At 42.0% G+C, this 23,126-nt stretch overlaps 1 protein-coding gene across 3 annotated transcripts in view; it reads left to right on the top strand.

The window, feature by feature from the left end:
• The first annotated feature begins 913 nt into the window (after positions 1-913).
• The window catches only part of LOC125276052 (collagen alpha-1(XIV) chain), a 32,905-nt gene continuing 10,692 nt past the window's right edge, over positions 914-23,126 (top strand). For 2 of the 3 annotated variants that reach the window (XM_048203471.1, XM_048203470.1), the window contains exons 1-29: positions 914-1,096; positions 1,328-1,396; positions 3,934-4,050; positions 4,290-4,430; positions 4,564-4,656; positions 7,849-8,004; positions 8,384-8,503; positions 8,956-9,120; positions 10,693-10,854; positions 11,017-11,177; positions 11,364-11,493; positions 14,468-14,613; positions 15,148-15,277; positions 15,428-15,567; positions 15,643-15,769; positions 15,947-16,086; positions 16,493-16,625; positions 16,725-16,775; positions 17,820-17,962; positions 18,993-19,122; positions 19,559-19,681; positions 19,752-19,901; positions 20,032-20,148; positions 20,746-20,892; positions 21,231-21,305; positions 21,381-21,520; positions 22,368-22,491; positions 22,580-22,723; positions 22,827-22,991. In XM_048203471.1, coding sequence (XP_048059428.1) covers positions 1,336-1,396; positions 3,934-4,050; positions 4,290-4,430; positions 4,564-4,656; positions 7,849-8,004; positions 8,384-8,503; positions 8,956-9,120; positions 10,693-10,854; positions 11,017-11,177; positions 11,364-11,493; positions 14,468-14,613; positions 15,148-15,277; positions 15,428-15,567; positions 15,643-15,769; positions 15,947-16,086; positions 16,493-16,625; positions 16,725-16,775; positions 17,820-17,962; positions 18,993-19,122; positions 19,559-19,681; positions 19,752-19,901; positions 20,032-20,148; positions 20,746-20,892; positions 21,231-21,305; positions 21,381-21,520; positions 22,368-22,491; positions 22,580-22,723; positions 22,827-22,991 — 3,631 coding nt within the window. In that variant the 5' untranslated portion in view covers positions 914-1,096; positions 1,328-1,335. The remainder of the gene's footprint in view (positions 1,097-1,327; positions 1,397-3,933; positions 4,051-4,289; positions 4,431-4,563; positions 4,657-7,848; positions 8,005-8,383; positions 8,504-8,955; positions 9,121-10,692; positions 10,855-11,016; positions 11,178-11,363; positions 11,494-14,467; positions 14,614-15,147; positions 15,278-15,427; positions 15,568-15,642; positions 15,770-15,946; positions 16,087-16,492; positions 16,626-16,724; positions 16,776-17,819; positions 17,963-18,992; positions 19,123-19,558; positions 19,682-19,751; positions 19,902-20,031; positions 20,149-20,745; positions 20,893-21,230; positions 21,306-21,380; positions 21,521-22,367; positions 22,492-22,579; positions 22,724-22,826; positions 22,992-23,126) is intronic. The other variant, XM_048203472.1, reaches the window with a different exon arrangement.

Here is a 23,126-nt window from a genome sequence, read left to right as displayed (position 1 = left end):
CGGGCTTCATGTCAAAGGCGAAGCCTCCACAGATGAATTGTGTGTGTGTAGATGTGTTTAAATGAGTGATTGTCAGGCTCGTGACCTACGGATGGAGCAGCATTCCAGTGTGCCAGTGCGAACACATCCAGCCTCACTGCACTGAGGGCTTGTGTTGTGAGGAGACACTCAATTCAGCTCCATATTACCACAGACTCTTACTACTTCTGCCATATCTTTATGCTGTACCGAGTTCAGACACATCCTGGTGCCGCTGCAGTCACATATACTAGCGCTTCAACACGCCTGAAGACGACAACCAACTAACAATTTAGTATCGTACCATGATTCATTATTATATTTCATTCAATAACAAATCATTTCAGTTAATGTTACTCTACTATCAATTGCTAAAATATATTTCTTGAAACAGATAATTGTACCAAAACTATAAACATTCTCAATACTACATTTGTACAAAAATCAGACTTGCTTAACAAAAGCAAACATCACTGCTTCATAGCCTAAATTAAGCCTGTTTGCATCAAATCATTATTTTCCTGTTGATCAGCTGCTTTGAAACTGTCTGTATTGTTTAAAGAGCTATAAAAATAAAGGAATGGTTGATCATACTGAAATGTCTAGTTAACACAGTGTTTACAGTTTCGAGTTTTTCTTCTGAGGGCTGGATCAGTTATTCAGGATTTGAGCTAACAGCAGGATTATTAGTATTCAGAAGGCGGGTTAGCTTGTCTCCTCTCCATTTAATCCTCATTCATCACCTCGTTTGACGTTTTTCCTAACGCCCCTCTCATTCTCACTTATTCTCTGTAAAACTGATTTGCATTTACACAATCCATGGACAAAATGAATATTGAGGAGAAAGTGAAACGCGACGGTATTATGCTAATGACGGTGTCTGAGGGAGGACATACCTGTCTTTCAGCGCGCGAGCCCGAATGAGAAGTTAGAGAGTTTAATTAAAGGGCGGGAACTGATTCGCGCCTTCTGAGGGCTGGAAGTTTCTGCACGGCTCAGTGTGCGCGCGCGCCCGGCTGCACTGCATCTGATCCCACATCTGATCCACTGTTCCTTTCTGTTTCTGTCCTGACAGCAGGTGAGTGTCATAATGTCTGACTGATTACAACAATAGCGTTCGTTTACCCGTTCGGGATTGAAATTTAACACGCGCTCTTCAGTGTAATGTGTAAATCTAACTTGTACAGAAGTGTGTGAACTGTGCTGTTTACTGATGATGTTCCTCATTTATGAGTCGCTTTTGATATAAGCTTGTCTTCTGAATGAGTGAATGTAAAAATGTGTATTGACTAAAGTGTGTGTTCATCAGCTGAGAAGATGCGGGTTCGAGCGCTGCTGATCCTGATCCTCGCATCAGTTCTCATCGCGCATGCGCAAGGTATGTCTGTCGTTATTTCTTCTGTTCATCGTTCTGTCATTGTATTGAGTTCTGTGATGATCTATCATTCGGTGTATCTGTCTCTTACGTTATCTATTGTGGTGTTTCTATCACTGTGAATCGTTGTCTTATTATATTCTATTCAAATATCTATTTCATTCTTAAAATTTAGGTCAGCCTTTTGACTAATAACTGTTTCACCTGATCAAAAGGGAACATTTTAAAGTTTCCTGTATTAGTTCATGACATTGGAAATCTTATGTTCCTTTTCACTGCTTAACAAGAAATAGATGGCTGGACTGGCGGGTTAGAGATCTTATGGAGCCACTTCTGCATTTAGCTCCTTTTATGAGCCCGTAAAACATGTTTATAAGGCTCTGTTTTCAGTAGCTGTAGGAAACGTTCCTGTAGAAGAGAGCGACGGCATTCCCTCTGTCAGGAGAAGCTGATGACCTGGAGCGCGTCCAGCAGACACGTTCAGATCTGTTACTCAAATACCTGCCGTCCGCCGCACCTCAGGTGTCTGCAGGATTACAGCGCTCAGGCCCGTTCAGCACAAAAACCATAACTATAAAAATAAAGTTTTAGGAATCATACTATAACAGTAATGACACAGAGGAACATTATCATTGGAGTCACTTTCAAAATTGAATTTTTCCAGCTGCTGAACCATAAAATCATTGACGGCCAGCCAGAATCCATCCGACGATAGAGAGCTCGCGCGTTTAAAGAAACAAAACTGCTAATAAACTGAACATGATCGTCTGTTGGTGTGGACGCTAATATGGTCATCGTTGTCAGTGTGGTGACCGGACCATTGCTTGATAATCTGGAGAACTAAACTGACACCTTGAAAAAATCAGTATATAAACGCCTGTGTCATGAATACATTTTGTAAAAGATGAATTCGTACTGATTTAGCATGAAGATGATGTTCTTAAATGGTTTTACGGCACTAACTCTAGCAAAACTCTTGAGATGTAGTTACTTCACGTCAGGTTGAGTCTGATGTTACTCAGTATCGCTCTGGGCCACGTTTCCCAGAAACATCGTAAGCCTAGATCTTGCTTTCTACGATCTCCTTATGATGCTTTTGATGGATTTGTTGCACTTGTGACTGTGAGTCTGTGTGATTGATTGACTCATAAGAGTCATTTATCAGTGACTCAGATTCACACTGCATGTGTGTTTCTAACTGCAGTCAGCAAATACAACACAACAGAAATACGCAGTGATTTGTCTTATGTTGAGTGTCGTGACAATGGCAGCGTTTCAAGCCAAGAAACCAAGCCGCCTCTGATACTTGAAGCAGGTCAATTTCACCTCCCCAAATTTTTTCTTGCATTGTGACAATCAACACATCTCCTGAAAATAGGCTTTGAGAAATATGAACCAGACATGCTCTTAACTAGTTTTGAGAGATTTATCCGTTGGCAGTATAAACACACACACACACACACACACACACACACACACACACTCTGAGTGGACGCGAGCCGGACGCTGTTGAGAAGAGAGAGCGTTTTCTCAGTCGTCCAGCATTAAGGTTGGTGTTCTTCATACAGTGTTTTATCTTCTGCCTGTTGCATCCGCTGAAGAGGAAAGCTCTGATGGGCCTGTGACCGTCTGTAAAGAAGTGAATGTGACGTTAACTGCCTGCTAACTGAGACACAAACTCTGGTTTGTGGGATCATTCAGCGTTGAGAAGAATGACTTTGGCTGGAGTGTGTGTGTGTGTGTGTGTGCATGTATCGGTGTGATGGGCTGTCAGACGGCTGACTGCGGTTTCCAGTGCCATAGATAGATGTTCTTCACCCGTCTTTTGACCTTCACAAGTAGACACTTCTTTTGGATTGTTTCCCAAATGTCTCAACTTTCTTCTCACTCTGTCTCACCACAAGCCGAGCAGCCGATCTCACTGTCAGTGTTGTTCAGGCAGAACGTGTTGCAGGTGCGAGGAGAAAGTAAGACTTTGTTCGTCATAACACTGTGTCCCAACCAGCTCTCATACGACAAGCTGTTAGACGTTAAACTGTGTTTTTCAGCTAGAGCAAACTGTTTTGAACTCTAGAAACAAACTCCAAACGAACTTTAATTTGGCCTGATTTTGATCGAAATGACGTCACACCAGATTGTTCTTTGATTTTGCTTGATGTATATCAAAATGTTTAGTGATTTGGATCAGATTTTGCTATTGGTGGAACAGGCACCAAAATGCTGTGTGACTTAAACTCACATTTGCTTACCAAAAGATTGATTGAGCTGAATCGGGTCATGTTTGGTTTGGACACGGCGTATCATCCGTAGCTTCCTCTCGTTCCATCTGTTTGATGCTGATACACAGATGAAGATGTTTTCAGATCTAATTAACCACTAGCTGTTAGTCAAACTGCCTTTATTCACGCGTGATCTTGAGTAACGGTGAGTTTGCTCTGCAGTTGGTGGTTGTAATTAGATTGAACTTTGTTCATCAGCTGTACACGCTAATGGCAGGAGGATATTTCTGTGAGATGTTCTTGTTTCCGCTGTGTTTGCAGTGCCGATGCCCCGGAGGCTGCGTTTCAGAGAGCTGAGCTCCGACACGCTCGGCGTGAGCTGGAAGGAGCCGAAGGGAGCGTTCGACGGCTATAGACTCGCGTACAGCACTGACTCAGGTGAGAGCGAAGGACTTTCGTGATTTGTAGTCATCGACAGCATGATGGGACGTCCTGAAGCTGGATCTGCCCAGACAATGCTTTGACAACTTGTGCTCGTAATGATTACAATATAAGGCTAATATTAGGATAATATCTGAACGTTTTGTGTATCGATCCAAAGCTGCCGTCATCTGAAATCTTTGCAGTTGTCTTCTCTGTGGTTCTGTCTCACATCTCAGTGTGTTTTTGTTCGGCAGGAGACGAGCGTGAGCTGACAGTGAGTAAATCTGAGCCCAAAGCCGTCATCGCAGGGTTCGACCGCAGGAAAGAGTACAGCGTGAAGGTCACGGCCGTCAGAGGGACGGAGCGGAGCAAAGCACTGCTGGGCAGATACAGCGGTCAGTCACTCATGCTTCTCTTCAGAGTTTCATCACATACTCTCGGCTCAGAACAGATCTGCAGAGAAAGAGTGGGATGCAGATATCAGCTGTTCTTCTATTCCTGATATTCCTCCGACTGTGTTTCCGTCAGGATCAGAGTCAGGCTCGGAGGTGAGTGACGTCGGCGTGCCGCTCAACCAGCAGGACAGCGTCGTCTCTGTGCCGGGCGACGAGATCGCTGAAGGTGAGGAGAAACAGAGCTTCATCTGGAGAAGCTGTAGCCGAACCGTCTCAGATCAGTGTCGCTCCACGTTCACAGCCGATCCTCACGTACTGTCGCTCCATTAATATAACGGTTGACTTATTGAAAACCATTGCAATGGTTCGCCGTCCCACGAAATAATGAACATTTGATGCTAAACCTCAGTCTTATGTTCTCTGAGCTTCTGCCGTCGAACAGCTTGCGTAATCGAACCGTGAGTCGATCTCCGTCTCTCTGACGCGCTTTCTTTAGTAGTTTCTTACTGTGTGATGTAAACATCATGAATTACACTGCAGTTCTTTTCAGCACATGACAAGTTCATTTGGACCCTGTTTAAGACTGACCATCTGAAGATCCTCAAGCCTTCAGAAAAGAGTTTGTTTGTGTCACGTACAGAGAAGCAAAATGACTTAAGATATTAAATGTTTTCTGAAAAATGCATAAAAATGAAGCGAGAAAACAAGAACTAATATCTGCCAAAGGGCAGTGCTGAACGTTAGCTTGAACGTTTTATTGAGTAAATCCTCTAAACGTAGCAGACCGAGGCTTATGCAAACATCTGCACTCAACTATATTTAGTTTCCAGTTTAAATGGAGGTTTTAAACACAGACCACAGAGGCTCATGGGTTTTGGCTCCGCAAACGTGACATTAACGCAGAGATTGACGGCGTGTTTGTGTTTGTGATTTATAATAAACGTGATTATAGGGGCCGTGTGCTGAAGAGAGAGAGAAACGCGCCTGTAAATCTTCCCAGAAGCTTTTTCATGCCTGCCGGTTTCGTTCTCTTGATCTCTTTTGAGTCGGTCGTTCTCAGTAAACCGTTTATGAACGTGTCGTATTATTATTTCAACTCAGGACGTTTTGCACTTATGATGTGACTGAATAGGCCTGATTGTGTCACTCTGACCTCCAGCCTCCTGATAAATCACACTTTATGAACACATTACACTCATTTTTAACCCAGGAGTATCATGTTTTATGGAACGACCTCAGCGCTCAGCTCAGAAATACTGCCGGCAATGACACAACTGTGTCTTTTTCTCGTTCTCGATCCTGCTGTCGCTGCTCGGATTCTCTCTGCAAGTCTACACTAGCTAAATACTTTCATTCATCTCTCCGAGTGTCTCGTAGGCATGCAGGTGTGAATCTGTCTAGCCTGCAGTCATCTCTCTCTCTGTTCAGTGCAGCTCCAGGTCACTTTAACCATGGTACGGTTTACACCGTGTGTTTGTGTGTCGTGGGATTTGGATGATCCCTGATTTGAAGGGTTAGTTCACCCAAAATTTGAACTAAGGTAAGACCTTCATTCATCTTCAGAACACAAATTAAGATATTTTTGATGAAATCCAAGGGTATCTGATCCACACATAGGCTGCATATCTTAATTTGTGTTCTGAAGATGAACGAAGGTCTTTCAGGTGAGTACTTAATGACAGAAATTACATTTTTGGGTGAAATAACCCTTTAAAGTCAACAAGAAACGGTGTTTGTAACCCATCTGGACACATTTCAGAGTGGAAAAGGATATTCAATATTTTACCAACGGCAAATTGATTGGACAGGTGAGAAGAGAGTGATGAAAAGAAAGTTGTTTCAGGGAAAGTTGAAATATTATGTGGACAAAAATGTATTTCTTTATAATAACGTCACTGATGAATCATTCACAATAAGAGCAGGAAGATGTATGGAGTAAAAATGGGGCACGACTTTGTTGTCTTAAATACTAGTTCAAATGTCAAAGGAATGAACTTGCTATGAACTACACCTTATCTTACCTAACACTGACCCCACCTTGACCCCAGCGCTGATCCTCATGCTGACCCCACTTTGACCCCTAACACTCTCTAACTCTCAAGGCAAATTCACACTGAACTTTTCGGCTCATTTTTGTCTTTCATTTAAGTTTTTTTTTTTTTTTTTATGAAATTCAATATATTTCAGAAATCTGAGCGATGTTTATCTCTTGTGTAGTTCCTGATCATATGTATATGCATAATGTAGTTAATTATAGCCAATTATATTAAGTTCTGGCTATGTTTGAATGAGTCATTAAAGAAACAAACATTTAATATTCATGTTTTCAGATGTATTGTTAAGGCCTGTTGATTATTAAAGTAACTATAACCAAAATGTTTTAATAATCGCTTCACAACTAAAACACCACAAATAAAGACGCACAGGAACAATATCACTGGAATCACTTTCAGAGCGATGAACGATAAAAACACTGACAGCCAATCAGAATCCATCCTGAACATTTAAAGTGACAGATGACAAAACTGCAGCGGTTATAATGAACAGAACGATATTGTGCGCTGATGTGGAAGCCAATGTAGTTATAGTTATATGAGGGTTTTTTTGCTCTTGTGAATAAGCCTTAATGCTGTCTCCACCCTGACCCCTGCCTGACCCTGACCTTTGACCTTTACTCGATCATGACCCCTTTACAAGTGACGTAGCTGTGTGTGTGTGTGTGTGTGTGTGTGTGTGTGTGTGCGCGCTCCTTCACTCGTTTGTGCAACAGCTTCTCTTCCATTTTACATATAACACAAGGTTGTCACTGACTTCTGAAAGGACACGCGTATGTGTATAGACTTGACAGAGCGTGGCATTATGGGTAAAAGCAAAGCCAGGCATCTGTTTAAGGGTGAAGAGCGCAGATGAACGTGTTTCAGCACGAACAGCAGAACACACACATGACGTCTATTCTTCACTCTATTATGTGCTCTAATGTTTCTCTTGATTTCAGTCTTTCTCCACAGGTGAGAGCGTCTGTCAGCAGATCGAAGGAGGTTCAGGGTCCGTCGTTCCTCTGTTCTTCATGCTGTATTAGAAAGATCCCACAGTCCAAAACTGAAATAAAGACGTTCCTGAGAGTGTTTGTGTCCTGTCCGTTCATCCATCATGTCACTGTGCACAAGCTACTGGTCACATGCAAAAAAAACAAAGAAAGTGTAGAAATGAAAACTGCTGTTCACAGCACATAGACCAGCTGACAGGACTTACACAACAAGAATGATATCTATGACAATACATGTTCAATAATAACTCAGACGCAGAGGAGTGATATCGCTGGAATCGTTTCTGATGGACGATGAACTCATGGTTAGTGTGTGATTGTGTGAACTCAGATCTGCTGTTGTGGATTCATCTGGTGTTTGTCTCTCTGTAGAGGACGTCTTCACATGTAAAACTCCAGCCATCGCCGATATCGTGATTCTGGTGGACGGATCGTGGAGTATCGGCCGGATTAATTTCCGTTTGGTGCGGATGTTTCTGGAAAGCCTCGTCAGGGCCTTCGCGGTCGGTTCTGAATACACACGTGTTGGTGCGTCTGCAGTCTTGTGTTTTTATTTGGTGTGTGTTTGTGAAGTTTGTTGTGTGGGTTAATAGTGTGTGTGTGTGTGTGCAGGTTTGCCTATACTTCTTAGTGCCAAATGTCCTCACTTATATAGGACAAAATGTCAAATGTTATGACAACCAACTAGCCAGTTGTCATTTTTCTGGCCCTCACTAGTTAAAAATGCTTATAAATTGGCCAAAACATGTTTTTAATTAAAATGTGTTTAGTTCATGTTTCTGTGATGGGTGGGTTAGGCGATAGAAAATATCATTAACCTGATATTAAATCAGTGGAAGTCTATGCAATGTCCTCACTAAGTGAATCAAACTTGTGTGTGTGTGTGTGTGTGTGTGTGTGTGTTCAGGGCTAGCGCAGTACAGCGGGGATCCGCGGATCGAGTGGCATCTGAACGCTCACAGCACTAAAGAGGCCGTGATCGAAGCCGTGAAGAACCTGCCTTATAAAGGAGGAAACACACTCACAGGTATAAACACACACACTCACACTCACACACACACACACACACTCACACACACTCACAGGTATAAACACTCACACACACACAGGTATAAACACACACACACACACACACACACACACTCACACACACACACACACACACTCACACACACACACACACACACACCACACACACACACACAGGTATAAACACACACACACACACTCACACACACACACACACACACACACACACACACAGGTATAAACACACACACACACACACACACACACACACACACTCACACACACTCACACTCACACACACTCACACACACACACACACACACACAGGTATAAACACACACACACACACACACACACACAGGTATAAACACACACACACACACACACACACACACACACTCACACTCACACACACACATCTAAATGATTGCTCATGTGTTTTTTTCCCAGGTCTTGCTTTGACGTATATTTTGGAGAACAGCTTTAAACCTGAATCTGGATCCAGACCTGACGTTCCTAAAATTGGGATTCTGATCACGGATGGGAAATCACAGGACGATGTTCTTGCTCCTGCTCAGAGACTCAGAGACGCTGGGATCGAGCTGTTTGCTATCGGTATGAGAACTGTGACGGTTTCATTATTGAAAGCTCATATGTTAGAGGGGGTGAAATGACCCACATATTCCTGCTCGAGTCATTTTATTTCACAATAACAATATACATATCTGTAACTCTGGGAGCGAGAGCAGGCGGACAGAGGCAGGGATCTGGGTGTGAGGAGTAGTTTAATGAAAACAAAACCAAAACGGGGAAACACAAACATGCAAGAAACATCCAACGAATGACAAGCTACAAGAGAAACACAAGGGCTATTAATACACAGCGGCTAACGAGCTTAATGAGTTAACAAGACTCACCCGGGGACGACAATCAAGGGGGAAACTACAAACAGGAACTGAGAACTAGATGTACAACATGAAAGTCCATGGACACACACACAGAACATATGACAATATCACAGTATTGCTAATTTTGTTGGATTATCTTTTATCAAAAATAATATCAAATATGCAAAGAACAAACAATAAGACAAGTCCAATAAAAGAAAGACTTATATGATATAAACATGCTTTCATCTTATTTAAACTACAAAATGTATTCTGTGAGTGAGAGAAGGAGCTGTTTTTTGCAGCTTATTGTGCTTAATTTTTTTTAACATCCTGCATTTTCCTCATTTCTTTATCACTCTAAAATGAACTAAAGCAGGATATATATATATATAAAGCCAAGGAGGCAGTGCAGAATGAGACATAGAATGAGAAAATAATCCATATAACAAAAATAAAACAACACAAACATTACAAAATGTGATATTAAAAAGTGTAAAAGTCTATTTTTCTAAAGACTGTCCAACAGGTGTGTCTCTCGTGCCTCCTCTCCCCTCATAGAGAATCAGCTGACCCCCTAAAGCGTGCGGTGTGTGGGGGTGATAAACCCAGTGCCTCCATCACGCTATGACTCCCCGCCTTGTTTACATGCGCGTTCTGCGCGTCAGTCTGAATGAACAGAAGGATGGTGTCAATGGGAAGACTAATTAAAAAGTAAGTAAACAGCTTATCTATCACTTCGATATCACCGCTTTATGTCAAAATCAAACTTGAAAAGACCTGAAGACATGATGACTGCGGGGGTTTAGTGAGCAATCAACTTGATTACAGATACATCTTCACGTCTGTGACGGACAGTGTTTATCGAGCACGACTGATGATCTGAAATAAGTTTACTATGAAAAAGAACAGCTGAAAATCAATACACAAATATAATATATTGTTTAACTAGTTTCTGCCTTTAGTTATTATTTCAGAATAAAAAATGCTGATGAGATTGACTTGGTTTCAATAAATAGAACATTAAATACATTGTCAATGTAAAAATACAGAATGGTATTTGGTTTCTTTTTTTTCCTTTTTTTCATTTAACAAGGAAAATGTGATTTAAATAAATATATAAATAAATAAAGAACTGTGAGGACTTTGCCTCCTCATTTCAGAACACATCACGGCACTGATATATACACGACTCAATATACACAATCTCTATCGATAGTCACTATATATCGTTATACCGCGGAGTCCTACCCATAATGCACAGCGTCAGTTTTCCATGTGTTGGTATGAATGTGTGCAGGGGTGAAGAACGCGGATGAGAACGAGCTGAGAGCCATCGCCTCGCCGCCGGAGGAGACGCACATGTATAACGTGGCTGATTTCAGCGTGATGAGCTCCATCGTGGAGGGCGTGACCCGCAGCGTCTGCGAGCGCGTCGCTGAACTCAGCAAAGAGATCAGCGGTGGGTTTCTGGGGGTTTGTGGGATCTCAGACACTCTAATGCTAGCATCTGTGACTGTCATTGTCACAGAAAAATATTTAATTAAGAACATGTTGTATTTAAGCTTTTATAATATCCTGCTTAGACGGTGTAAAGCTTGTCTGCGGCGTTTGTGTGCTTCAGGTGAGACAGAGCCGTATTCAAGGTCACTTGACGCTCCCAGCGACCTTGTGACCTCTGAGGTCACGGCCAGGAGCTTCCGTGTGTCGTGGACTCATGCTGCTGGGCCGGTGGAGAAGTACAGAGTGGTGTATTATTCATCCAGTGGATCCAGACCCGAGGAGGTGTGTGTGTTTGTTTACACTGATGAGGACCACATCTTTAAAAGATCTTCAGTGATGCAGTGAAACATGTGACTTCTGAGGAGGTTTTTGCCTGGACTCGATAATGATAATCTATATCTGCGAATGTAGGGTTATCAGATATTCTGCCTAGTGAAACGCACTCGTGTTCATCCGTGTGTCGTGCAGGTGGTGGTGAACGGTGGCGAGAACTCTGTGGTGTTGAGGCATCTGAACTCTCTGACTGAGTATCAGATCACTGTGTTCGCCATTTACAGCAACTCAGCCAGTGAAGCTCTGAGAGGCAGCGAGACCACCTGTGAGTGCAGCGTCTGATCTATCATCACATCTGATCTGATCTATCCATCTGATCTATTGATTACATCTGATCTATCCATCTGATCTGATCCATCCATCTGATCTGATCTATCCATCTGATCTATTAATCACATCTGATCTATTAATTACGTCTGATCTATCCATCTGATCTATTAATCACATCTGATCTGTTGATTACATCTGATCTGATCTATCCATCTGATCTGATCTATCCATCTGATCTATTAATTACGTCTGATCTATCCATCACATCTGATCTGTTGATTACATCTGATGTATCCATCTGATCTATTAATCACATCTGATCTATTAATCACATCTGATCTGATCTATCCATCTGAATCTGTTCATCACATCTGATCTATTAATTATGTTCTGATCTATTCATCACATCTGATCTATCCATCACATCTGATCTGTTCATCACATTTGATCTATTGATTACATCTGATCTATCCATCTGATCTGATCTATCCATCTGATCTGATCTATCCATCTGATCTGATCTATCCATCTGATCTATTAATCACATCTGATCTGATCTATCCATCTGATCTGTTCATCACATCTGATCTATTAATCACATCTGATCTATTGATTACATCTGATCTGTTCATCACATCTGATCTATTGATTACATCTGATCTATCCATCTGATATATTAATCACATCTGATCTATCCATCTGATCTGATCTATCCATCTGATCTGATCTATCCATCTGATCTATTAATCACATCTGATCTGATCTATCCATCTGATCTGTTCATCACATCTGATCTATTAATCACATCTGATCTATTGATTACATCTGATCTGTTCATCACATCTGATCTATTGATTACATCTGATCTATCCATCTGATATATTAATCACATCTGATCTATCCATCTGATCTGATCTATCCATCTGATCTATCCATCTGATCTGATCTATCCATCTGATCTATTAATCACATCTGATCTGATCTATCCATCTGATCTGATCTATCCATCTGATCTATTAATCACATCTGATCTGATCTATCCATCTGATCTGTTCATCACATCTGATCTATTAATCACATCTGATCTATTGATTACATCTGATCTGTTCATCACATCTGATCTATTGATTACATCTGATCTATCCATCTGATATATTAATCACATCTGATCTATCCATCTGATCTGTTCATCACATCTGATCTATTGATTACATCTGATCTATCCATCTGATCTATTAATCACATCTGATCTGTTAATCACATCTGATCTATTAATTATGTCTGATCTATCCATCACATCTGATCTATCCATCACATCTGATCTATTAATCACATCTGATCTGTTCATCACATTTGATCTATTGATTACATCTGATTGATCCATCTGATCTGATCTATCCATCTGATCTATTAATTACGTCTGATCTATCCATCACATCTGATCTGTTGATTACATCTGATCTATCCATCTGATCTGATCTATCCATCTGATCTATTAATCACATCTGATCTGATCTATCCATCTGATCTGTTCATCACATCTGATCTATTAATCACATCTGTTCATCACATCTGATCTATTGATTACATCTGATCTATCCATCTGATATATTAATCACATCTGATCTATCCATCTGATCTGATCTATCCATCTGATGTGTTCATCACATCTGATCTATTAATCACATCTGATCTGTTAATCACATCTGATCTATTAATTATGTCTGATCTATCCATCACATCTGATCTATCCGTCACATCTGATCTGTTCATCACATTTGATCTATTGATTACATCTGATCGATCCATCTGATCTGATCTATCCATCTGATCTATTAATTACGTCTGATCTATCCATCACATCTGATCTGTTGATTACATCTGATGTATCCATCTGATCTATTAATCACATCTGATCTATTGATTACATCTGATCTGTTCATCACATCTGATCTATTGATTACATCTGATCTATCCATCTGATATATTAATCACATCTGATCTATCCATCTGATCTATTAATCACATCTGATCTGTTGATTACATCTGATCTATCCATCTGATATATTAATCACATCTGAACTATCCATCTGATCTGATCTATCCATCTGATCTATTAATCACATCTGATCTGTTGATTACATCTGATCTATCCATCTGATCTGATCTATCCATCTGATCTATTAATCACATCTGATCTATTGATTACATCTGATCTATCCATCTGATATATTAATCACATCTGATCTATCCATCTGATCTGATCTATCCATCTGATCTATTAATCACATCTGATCTGTTGATTACATCTGATCTATTAATCATATCTGATCTGTTATTCACATCTGATCTATTAATTATGTCTGATCTATCCATCACATCTGATCTATCCATCACATCTGATCTGTTGATTACATCTGATCTATTAATCATATCTGATCTGTTAATCACATCTGATCTATTAATTATGTCTGATCTATCCATCACATCTGATCTATCCATCACATCTGATCTGTTCATCACATTTGATCTATTGATTACATCTGATCTATCCATCTGATCTGATCTATCCATTTGATCTGATCTATCCATCTGATCTATTGATTACATCTGATCTATTAATCATATCTGATCTGTTAATCACATCTGATCTATTAATTATGTCTGATCTATCCATCACATCTGATCTATCCATCACATCTGATCTGTTCATCACATTTGATCTATTGATTACATCTGATCTATCCATCTGATCTGATCTATCCATTTGATCTGATCTATCCATCTGATCTGTTGATTACATCTGATCTATTAATCACATCTGATCTATTAATCACATCTGATCTGATCTATCCATCTGATCTATTAATCACATCTGATCTGATCTATCCATCTGATCTATTAATCACATCTGATCTATTGAACGGTTGCGTGTCTGATCAGAAGCGATTGATTGTTGTGTTGGTCAGTGGCGCTGCCGACGGTCAGCAGTCTGGAGCTGTATGACATCACTCACAGTACCATGCGTGTGCGCTGGCGAGAGGCAGAAGGGGCTTCTGGGTACATGATCCTGTACGCGCCTCTGACGGAGGGCGACCCCGCGGATGAGAAAGAGGTGGAATAAACACACACACACACACACACACACACACTTCACTCCTTTCACTCCAAATGTGAATGTCCGGTGTGAAGATTTTCAATCCTATGGAGTTGATGACACGGGAACATTCGCCCGCTGACACGTTTTCTTTCCTCGTCCGGTGCTTGATGACAATATTATCTTTTGTAGGGCTGTGTTGCAGCTGAAATTGATTTTTTCATAAATAATAAATGAACACTATTATTTTCCTCTTTATTACTGCTGTGAATCGATCTGTGTTGTATAAAGCGCTGTAGAAGCTGACTTTACTTGGTGAAAGGGTTCAGCTCATTAGATTCAAGTTTTGGGTCACATGTCCAGAGCGTTTACACTGATATAACTGACCACAGAGAGACTGTATGTGACGCTGGTCCTGGAGCTCAGTCAGACGATCATGGCGCTCCCAACACTAGGGTCAAGGGTTCGTTTCCCAGAGAAAGCATGAACTGATCGGAAGGAAATCTTCAGTTCAGTGAAAGTGGCTTCATGAGTGTGTTTGTGTGTTTGCAGGTTAAAGTGTCTGACACTGTGACTCAGATTGAGCTGGAGGGTTTAACTCCTGCTACCGAATACACGGTTACTGTTTACGCCATGTACGGAGAGGAAGCCAGTGACCCCATGACCGCGCAGGAGACCACGCGTGAGTACAGACCGACACGTCAGCACATCACAGTGCCGACTAGAAGGATGTGAACTGGGATTGACTGCAGTCAGGACAGGAAACAGGAACAGGAAGGAGCAGACTATTAATGTCATTGATCGTATCTTCTCTCTGATTGGCTCCTCTCAGTTCGTCTGACTCCTGCTCGTAATCTGCGCATCTCAGACGTGAATCACAGCTCCGCTAAACTGTCGTGGGACGCGGCATCTCGCAAGGTCAAAGGTTACCGTATCGTTTATGTGAAGACAGACGCTGTGCAGACCAATCAGGTGAGTGTGCGGCCGATCTCTGTGAACTGCCTTTTTTTGACATGTCTCCGACCTTTGACCCTTTGTTGACCTCAGGTGGAAGTGGGACCGGTAACCACGGTGATGCTGCGCAACCTGAGCTCTGTGACGGAGTACACCGTCGCCATCTTTGCCCTCTATGAGGAAGGACAAGCAGAACCGCTGACCGACACTTTCACCACCAGTGAGAGTCACACACACACACACACACAGATGAATAATACATTTAAATTTAATTTAGTATAAATAAACAAGGTATTAGCCGTGTTGACAGAAGAAGCTTCCAGTGCAACTATATATATATATAAATAATCACAATAGTCAAATTGAGTGTGTGTGTGTGTGTGTGTGTGTGCTGTAGGTGTGGTTCCTCTGCCGCTGAATCTCCGCTCCAGTGACGTCTCCACTGACAGTTTCAGAGTCATGTGGCAACACGCCGCGCCTGACGTCTCCTTCTACAGACTCACCTGGAGACCCGCAGCAGGAGGAGAGACTAAAGAGGTGCGCACACACCTGTACACACGTGAAAGTGAATCAAACACGAGCACATTTGACCAGTAGAGCAGGACTCCAGCAACACAAGCTCATGGGTTCGATTCCCAGGGAACGCATGGACTGATCAGATGTACAGATTGAATGCAATGGAAGTCCGTTTGGATAAAAGCATCCGTGTGAAAGTCATTGTAACTGTCGCCTCAGCGCTCGTCTCAGTCAACACGGTAACGTTATTTGAAGGTTACGTAAATGTAAGGACGAAACTTGGAGCGTTCTTATTATTAATATTTGATATACGTTCTTGTAATGTTGAGAGAACATTCAAATGTAACGTCCTCGTAACATTTACAAAATGAAGGGAACGTTCCTCTAACGATGACATAAAATCAGTCGTCGCTCTGTTTGTCTGCAGGTTCTCATCAACGATAACTCCAACACGTTTGTCATCACGGGTCTCAAGCCTTTGACTGAATATGAAGTTTCTCTGTCTGGAGTCTACAGAGATGAATCTGAGAGCGATCCAGTGGAGATCTTTGAAACCACAGGTCAGGATCGTCCTTCCTCTGAAAATACACATCTTTTTCATGAACGTAAATGACTATAAAATGTGTTTTTTGTTTCTTTGTCTGTAATTGTGTTTGAAGTTGCCAGAACAACAACAGTTTCTACAACGACCGTCAGAACGACTACAGCCGGTAAAATGTCTCATGTGTTTCGGTCATCCGGGGTTTTCCTGCGTCAGGAACGCTCTGTGGTCTGCGCTTACATACATGTTTATTCACACACGTGAAGATGGTTGATGACATAATTCATGATATCTGAAATGCATTTTTATTATTAGTATTATTATTCGACATTCAACACTCCTAATTTGAGAGAATTTTCTACTACAACTTTTCATTGCAAGAAAAACCACGTTTATCAGTTTCTGTCCATATGGGTTATAAACTGTTAGTTAACATGTTTCATTTCTCATACTTCTGCTCCTCTGAACCTTCATTTCTCCAAACATTTCATCAAGCTTCAGAACAGGAGCGGACGACACCGTCACTAGCGAGAACATTGCAAAAATCACATCTTAATGCATTATTTCATTGGCTTTGGTGTCCACCGAAACTATTCCAACGCAGGAAAACCCCGAGTGCATTCAGACGATCACGGCTTCACGTGTGTGTGTGTGTGTGTGTGTGTGTGTGTGCGTGTTCATATGTGTGTGTGTGTGTGTGTGTGTGTGTGTTCATATGTGTGTGTGTGTTTGTGTTCATATGTGTGTGTGTGTGTGTTCATATATGCGTGTGTTCATATGTGTGTGTGTGTGTGTGTGTGTGTTCATATGTGTGTGTGTGTTCATATGTGTGTGTGTGTGTTCATATATGTGTGTGTGTGTTCATATGTGTGTGTGTGTGTGTGTGTTCATATGTGTGTGTGTTCATATGTGTGTGTGTGTGTGTTCATATGTGTGTGTGTGTGTGTGTTCATATGTGTGTGTGTGTGTGTGTGTGTGTGTTCATATATGTGTGTGTGTGTGTGTGTTCATATGTGTGTGTGTGTTCATATGTGTGTGTGTGTTCATATGTGTGTGTGTGTGTGTTCATATGTGTGTGTTCATATGTGTGTGTGTGTTCATATGTGTGTGTGTGTGTGTGTGTGTTCATATGTGTGTGTGTGTGTTCATATGTGTGTGTGTGTGTGTGTGTGTTCATATGTGTGTGTGTGTGTTCATATGTGTGTGTGTGCAGTGCAGCGGCTGGCCGTCAGGAATCTGCAGCTGAGTGACGTGACGACCTTCAGCATGCGTGTGTCATGGGATGCTCTGGGTCCAAACGTGCGTCAGTACCGAGTGTCTTACATCAGCACTCGAGGTGACCGCGCCGAACAGGTGGTGAGTGTCTCAATCTCACATTCAATCATCTCATACATGTGTGTGTCTTGCAGATATTGTGCTAATATAATTGTGACCAAAGTTTCGCCAACACGATCAGGATGGCAAACAGGATTCACTGAAATTGCAAGAACTTGAGATAATCAAATACCATTGATTTCTAGAAAGTGTGTTTATGAATTTATAGCTGTACTATTTCCAGCATTTAGTAATAAACAAAAATGTATTGTATGTAATATAATGATCAGTATAAAGCAAATAGTATGTGTACACTAATATGTTTATCACACATGACGCCTGTAGTATCAGCAGAACTGTCTCTCCCAGCATGCACTGTGGCACGGCCAGCGCAAGAACAACAAAGAGATTTGCATCAGTTACTCGTTTCATGCAGTCGTGAATCGAATGCTTGGTGACATTTTTATATCGGCAGAATTCACAGTGAAAAGAACATCTAATGTTGAGGTTTACAAGGAAAGTTATAAAATATCAGGTTCTTTTTCTGTGAGTCTGACAGCATCAGCACTGAATCAGAGTGAATGTCTACAGATATACAGATCATTTCATTTGATAAATGATAAATCTGTGTGCAAAAACTAAATTAAACTGGATAAAGGACAGAGTTATGATAACTGTGCTGCTGTTTTTGATCTGTCATGTTTCACCTCAAATGCTGTAATATCGGTCAATACTCGAGTCTGTAGAGACAAACTGTTTTCAGCATTTGTACATTAAATTGCTGCTGAAACTCAATTTCCATTTCTCCTCAAACGACCCTTTGCCTTCTGCAAGTATTTTGTGGTGTTAAGCTTGGAAACGTGTGTTTAGCTCTTTATCGCTCTTTCATCTGTCGGAGAGTCCAGCTCTCGTCCTCAGATATGTTTGGCTTCGCCGCGGGAACATTCTGTGTCAAAACAGCTTTAATCACTCTGGTTTTTCCTCAAAGACTGTGAGACTTGAGCTGCCTGTGGTTCAGGTCTTGTTGTGCTGCGATGGTCAGCTGATGGCTCTGGTGTTTTCTCCGCTGTAGTCGATGGTTCCTGCGGGTCAGACCTCGGTGCTGCTGCAGCCTCTCCTGTCGGACACTGAGTACCGCATCAGCGTCTCGGCCGTCTACGGCGACGGCGACGGACCGTCCATCACGCGAGTCGCTCGCACACGTGAGTGTCCTCTACGCTGAGCCCTCGCTCTGGGCTTGTGGGTAATATGGTGACATGACCATGAGCGTCTTTTGCATTAATGTTGAGAAGCGTGAATCTAAGAGGAAAGTGTGTATTTCAGGGCCTGTAACTGTTCAGTCCTGCAGTGTGACAAATGTTTTAAAAATTTATTTAAATTCAATTTCGGGTTAAAACGATTAAATCGAATATAATGATTACAAACATTATAAACACTGTAAATATGTATTTTAGTTCCCATCAATCCACAACAAATCCTTTGAATTTAATAATTTAATGTGATCAGAACAGAACAAGAACAATTTCCTGTCTCACTAGTAAACAGCCTAACAGATGTATGGGTCAGTCGTGTTTCACAGGAAGTGTGTAGCCGTTAATTGTTCGATCGAGATGAATAATTAGCACTCTTCCTCCGCAGTGCCTCTCTCCGCTCCCAGCGGCCTCCGCGTGTCCGAGGAATGGTACAACCGCTTCCGCATCAGCTGGGACGCGCCACCCTCGCCCACCATGGGCTACAGGATCGTCTACCAGCCCACCTCAGGTACCAGACGCTTTAAACACCGTCACACGCCACACACAAACTTCACGGCTGACCTGTGACCTCTCGACAGCGGCCGGCCGCGCTCTGGAGACGTTTGTGGGCGACGACGTGACCACCATGCTGATCGTCAATCTGTTGAGCGGGACGGAGTACAGCGTTAAAGTCATCGCCACCTACACCACGGGATCCAGCGAAGCCCTGAGCGGACGCGCAAAGACGCGTGAGTTCAAGATAACGTCTTTAGAAATCATGTTTTCATAACTTAAGGTGAGTGTGAGCAAATGTTCTCATAACACGTGTCTGTTCACTGGGATCTGATGCTGTGTGTGTGTGTGTGTGTGTGTGTGTAGTGTATCTGGGAGTGAGTAACCTCAACACGTATCAGGTGCGGACGACCAGCATGTGTGTGCAGTGGCAGCCGCATCGACACGCCAACCTGTACCGCCTCATCCTGCAGTCACAGCTCAGTGAGTGTGTGTGTGAGTGTGTGTTTGAGTGTGTGTGAGTGTGAGTGAGTGTGTGAGTGTGTGTGTGTTTGAGTGTGTGAGTGTGTGTGTGTGTGTGTGTGTGTGTGAGTGTGTGAGTGAGTGAGTGTGTGTGTGTGAGTGTGTGAGTGTGTGTGTGTGTGTGTGTGTGTGTGTGAGTGTGTGAGTGAGTGTGTGAGTGTGAGTGTGTGTGAGTGAGTGAGTGTGTGTGTGTGAGTGTGAGTGTGTGTGAGTGTGTGTGTGTGTGTGAGTGTGTGTGTGAGTGAGTGTGTGAGTGTGTGTGTGAGTGTGAGTGAGTGTGTGTTTGAGTGTGTGAGTGTGTGTGTGTGTGTGTGTGTGTGAGTGTGTGAGTGAGTGTGTGAGTGAGTGTATCATTGGCGTGTCAGTTGTGAGGTTTCGTGTGTGATTATATGTTACTGCAGTCTAACCTTCACTAAACAAACGTCTCATTTAGAGTCTGAAACATGCTGCATATAAACACGATTTATAGTGTGACTGAATCCAGATGAACAGATTCAAAACACACACTATACCTGATACAGATATTCAGTCCTCTTTCCATTCAATCCTCCTTTTCAGACGGTGAGAAACAGGAAGTGAGGTTGGCTGGCTCCGCCTCCAGACACTGCTTCAATGATCTCACGCCGAACACGCAGTACACGATAAGTGTTCACGCTCAGCTGCAGGACACGGAGGGACCGGCGGTCACCACCACGCAGAGGACATGTATGTGCAGGAAACTACGAATGCTGTTACACACACACACACACACACACTCATTCACACACACACTCGCTGTGATTATATGTGATCATGTGATTATACGTGTGAGCCACAGATTCACACACTGATGAAGAACGGTGATACAGTTACTGTGTTTCTGACAGATAAATATAATCCTTCAAGTGTTTGTCATTAAACCCTGTTCATGATAAATTGGATTTCAAATGATTTTAGACATTAGGTGACAGAATCAGATTTATTTAGACCGTTTAGACACATTCCCCGTGTGAGCGTCACATGTACAGTCTTGTGTTCTTTGTAATGGTGAAATGTGTGTGCAGTTCCTGTGAGCACGTCTCCGCCCACCACAACCAGCAGCACCGCCCCTCCGCCCACCCTTCCCGCCACTAAAGAAGGTACGTGTCACATGACCTTGTGAAAGTTTAGGGGTGTACAGCGGGCTTCATTAGCTCTGTGTGTGTGTGTGTCAGTGTGTCGCGCTGCTAAAGCAGATCTGGTGTTTCTGGTGGACGGATCATGGAGTATCGGAGATGACAACTTCCAGAAGATCATCCGCTTCCTGTACAGCACAGCCGGAGCTCTAGACCGGATCGGGCCGGACGGGACTCAAGTGAGTGACACACTGCAGCACCAAACACACGTCTGATCCCGTAACCATCATCAGCCGAACCATATTTCCATGATTTAATGACGTTCACGGTTCTCTGATGTCACATGACATGCGGTTAAACAAATTAAATATTTCATCCTTTTTAGTAAGTGTTTAATTTTGATTACTTTAATTCTTAAATTATTTATTTTAATTACACATTTTACACAATTAAACGATGATGTAATTGTTAGCGTTCTAGAACTTAGCATTTATTTTTGTTCTGACTATCATTCATCACTGGCCTCAAGCCTCTGATAGTGTTCAGTCAGTTTTTACACTGTGTTTTACTTCATCGCAGTGATGCAAAACCTGCTGACCTTTATGGCACTTGCTGTGAACGCAAAAAACATGTTTGAACTCGGAAAGACTAAATGATCTTTTTAAGAAAAAATCTTCTATTGTTTGCAATCAAAAATGACCGCTATGGGAAATAAAATATGAAAATACAGAGCAATTTTTTTGGTATACAGTTTACAAGTCAATAATTTAGTAATAATTAAAGCACTCGAGTCTTTGATCATGTCTAAATATATATCAAAAATGCAAAACCTCATAAAAATAAGTCAAATCTTGGATTAAATACTTCTGCTTTATTTTAAGTTTGATAATTGTAAATCGTGTTTTTTTAAATTTCATATAGAAATAAATGGTCAATTACTTTAGATGTAAATATTGTTTAGTAACACAAAATCAAATTACAAAATTTTAAGCAATAAATGTTATTAAAATGGAATATGGTAGATAAAAATACAGTTATTATCTGATTATAGTCTTATGATGTCTGATGGGTGTGTCTGTGTGTCAGGTGGCCATCGCTCAGTTCAGTGATGACGCTCGCACCGAGTTCAAGCTCAGCTCCCACGATAATAAAGAGAGCCTGCTGGACGCCATTCAGAGGATCTCATATAAAGGAGGAAACACAAAGACAGGCAAAGACAAACACTCACACACCCTCAGCTCTGCTGTAAACACACTGCAGTGATGCTCATGAGTGTGTGTGACCTCTGACCTCTGCAGGCAGAGCCATGCAGCATGTCAAAGACTCCGTGTTGACGGCGGTGGGCGGAGCCAGAAGGGGCGTGCCTAAAGTCCTGGTGGTGCTGACGGACGGCCGTTCCCAAGACGACGTCCTCCAGGTTTCCCAGGAGATCCAGGCAGAAGGTGCGTCGCCAAGGCAACAGGTCACACCGATGAGAGTCTGTCGCCGCGCTACAGTTCGCGACTCTTTAAACGTGTACTGTTTCATAGCGTGTGTTTTCTGTAGGTTATGTCGTGTTTGCCATCGGTTTTGCCGATGCTGATTATGGCGAGCTGGTGAGTATCGCCAGCAAACCCAGCGAGAGACACGTGTTCTTCGTGGACGATCTGGACGCTTTCAGAAAAATCGAAGAGAAACTGATCACCTTCGTTTGTGAAGCTGCTTCAGCAAGTAAGCGTGTGTGTGTTTGAATAAATTTGTACCCGACGTCCTGTTGTGTAAAATCTCTATAAGAAATAAAATAAAGTACATTTAAAACTAAAAATGAAGACAGTTTTCTGTTAGGGTTATCTGTATGTAATGGCA

This window comes from Megalobrama amblycephala, linkage group LG9 (genome assembly GCF_018812025.1).
Source record: "Megalobrama amblycephala isolate DHTTF-2021 linkage group LG9, ASM1881202v1, whole genome shotgun sequence".
Taxonomy (NCBI): domain Eukaryota; kingdom Metazoa; phylum Chordata; class Actinopteri; order Cypriniformes; family Xenocyprididae; genus Megalobrama; species Megalobrama amblycephala.
Note: the sequence above shows the minus strand (reverse complement) of the source record. Positions and strands in the feature narration are given on the sequence as shown.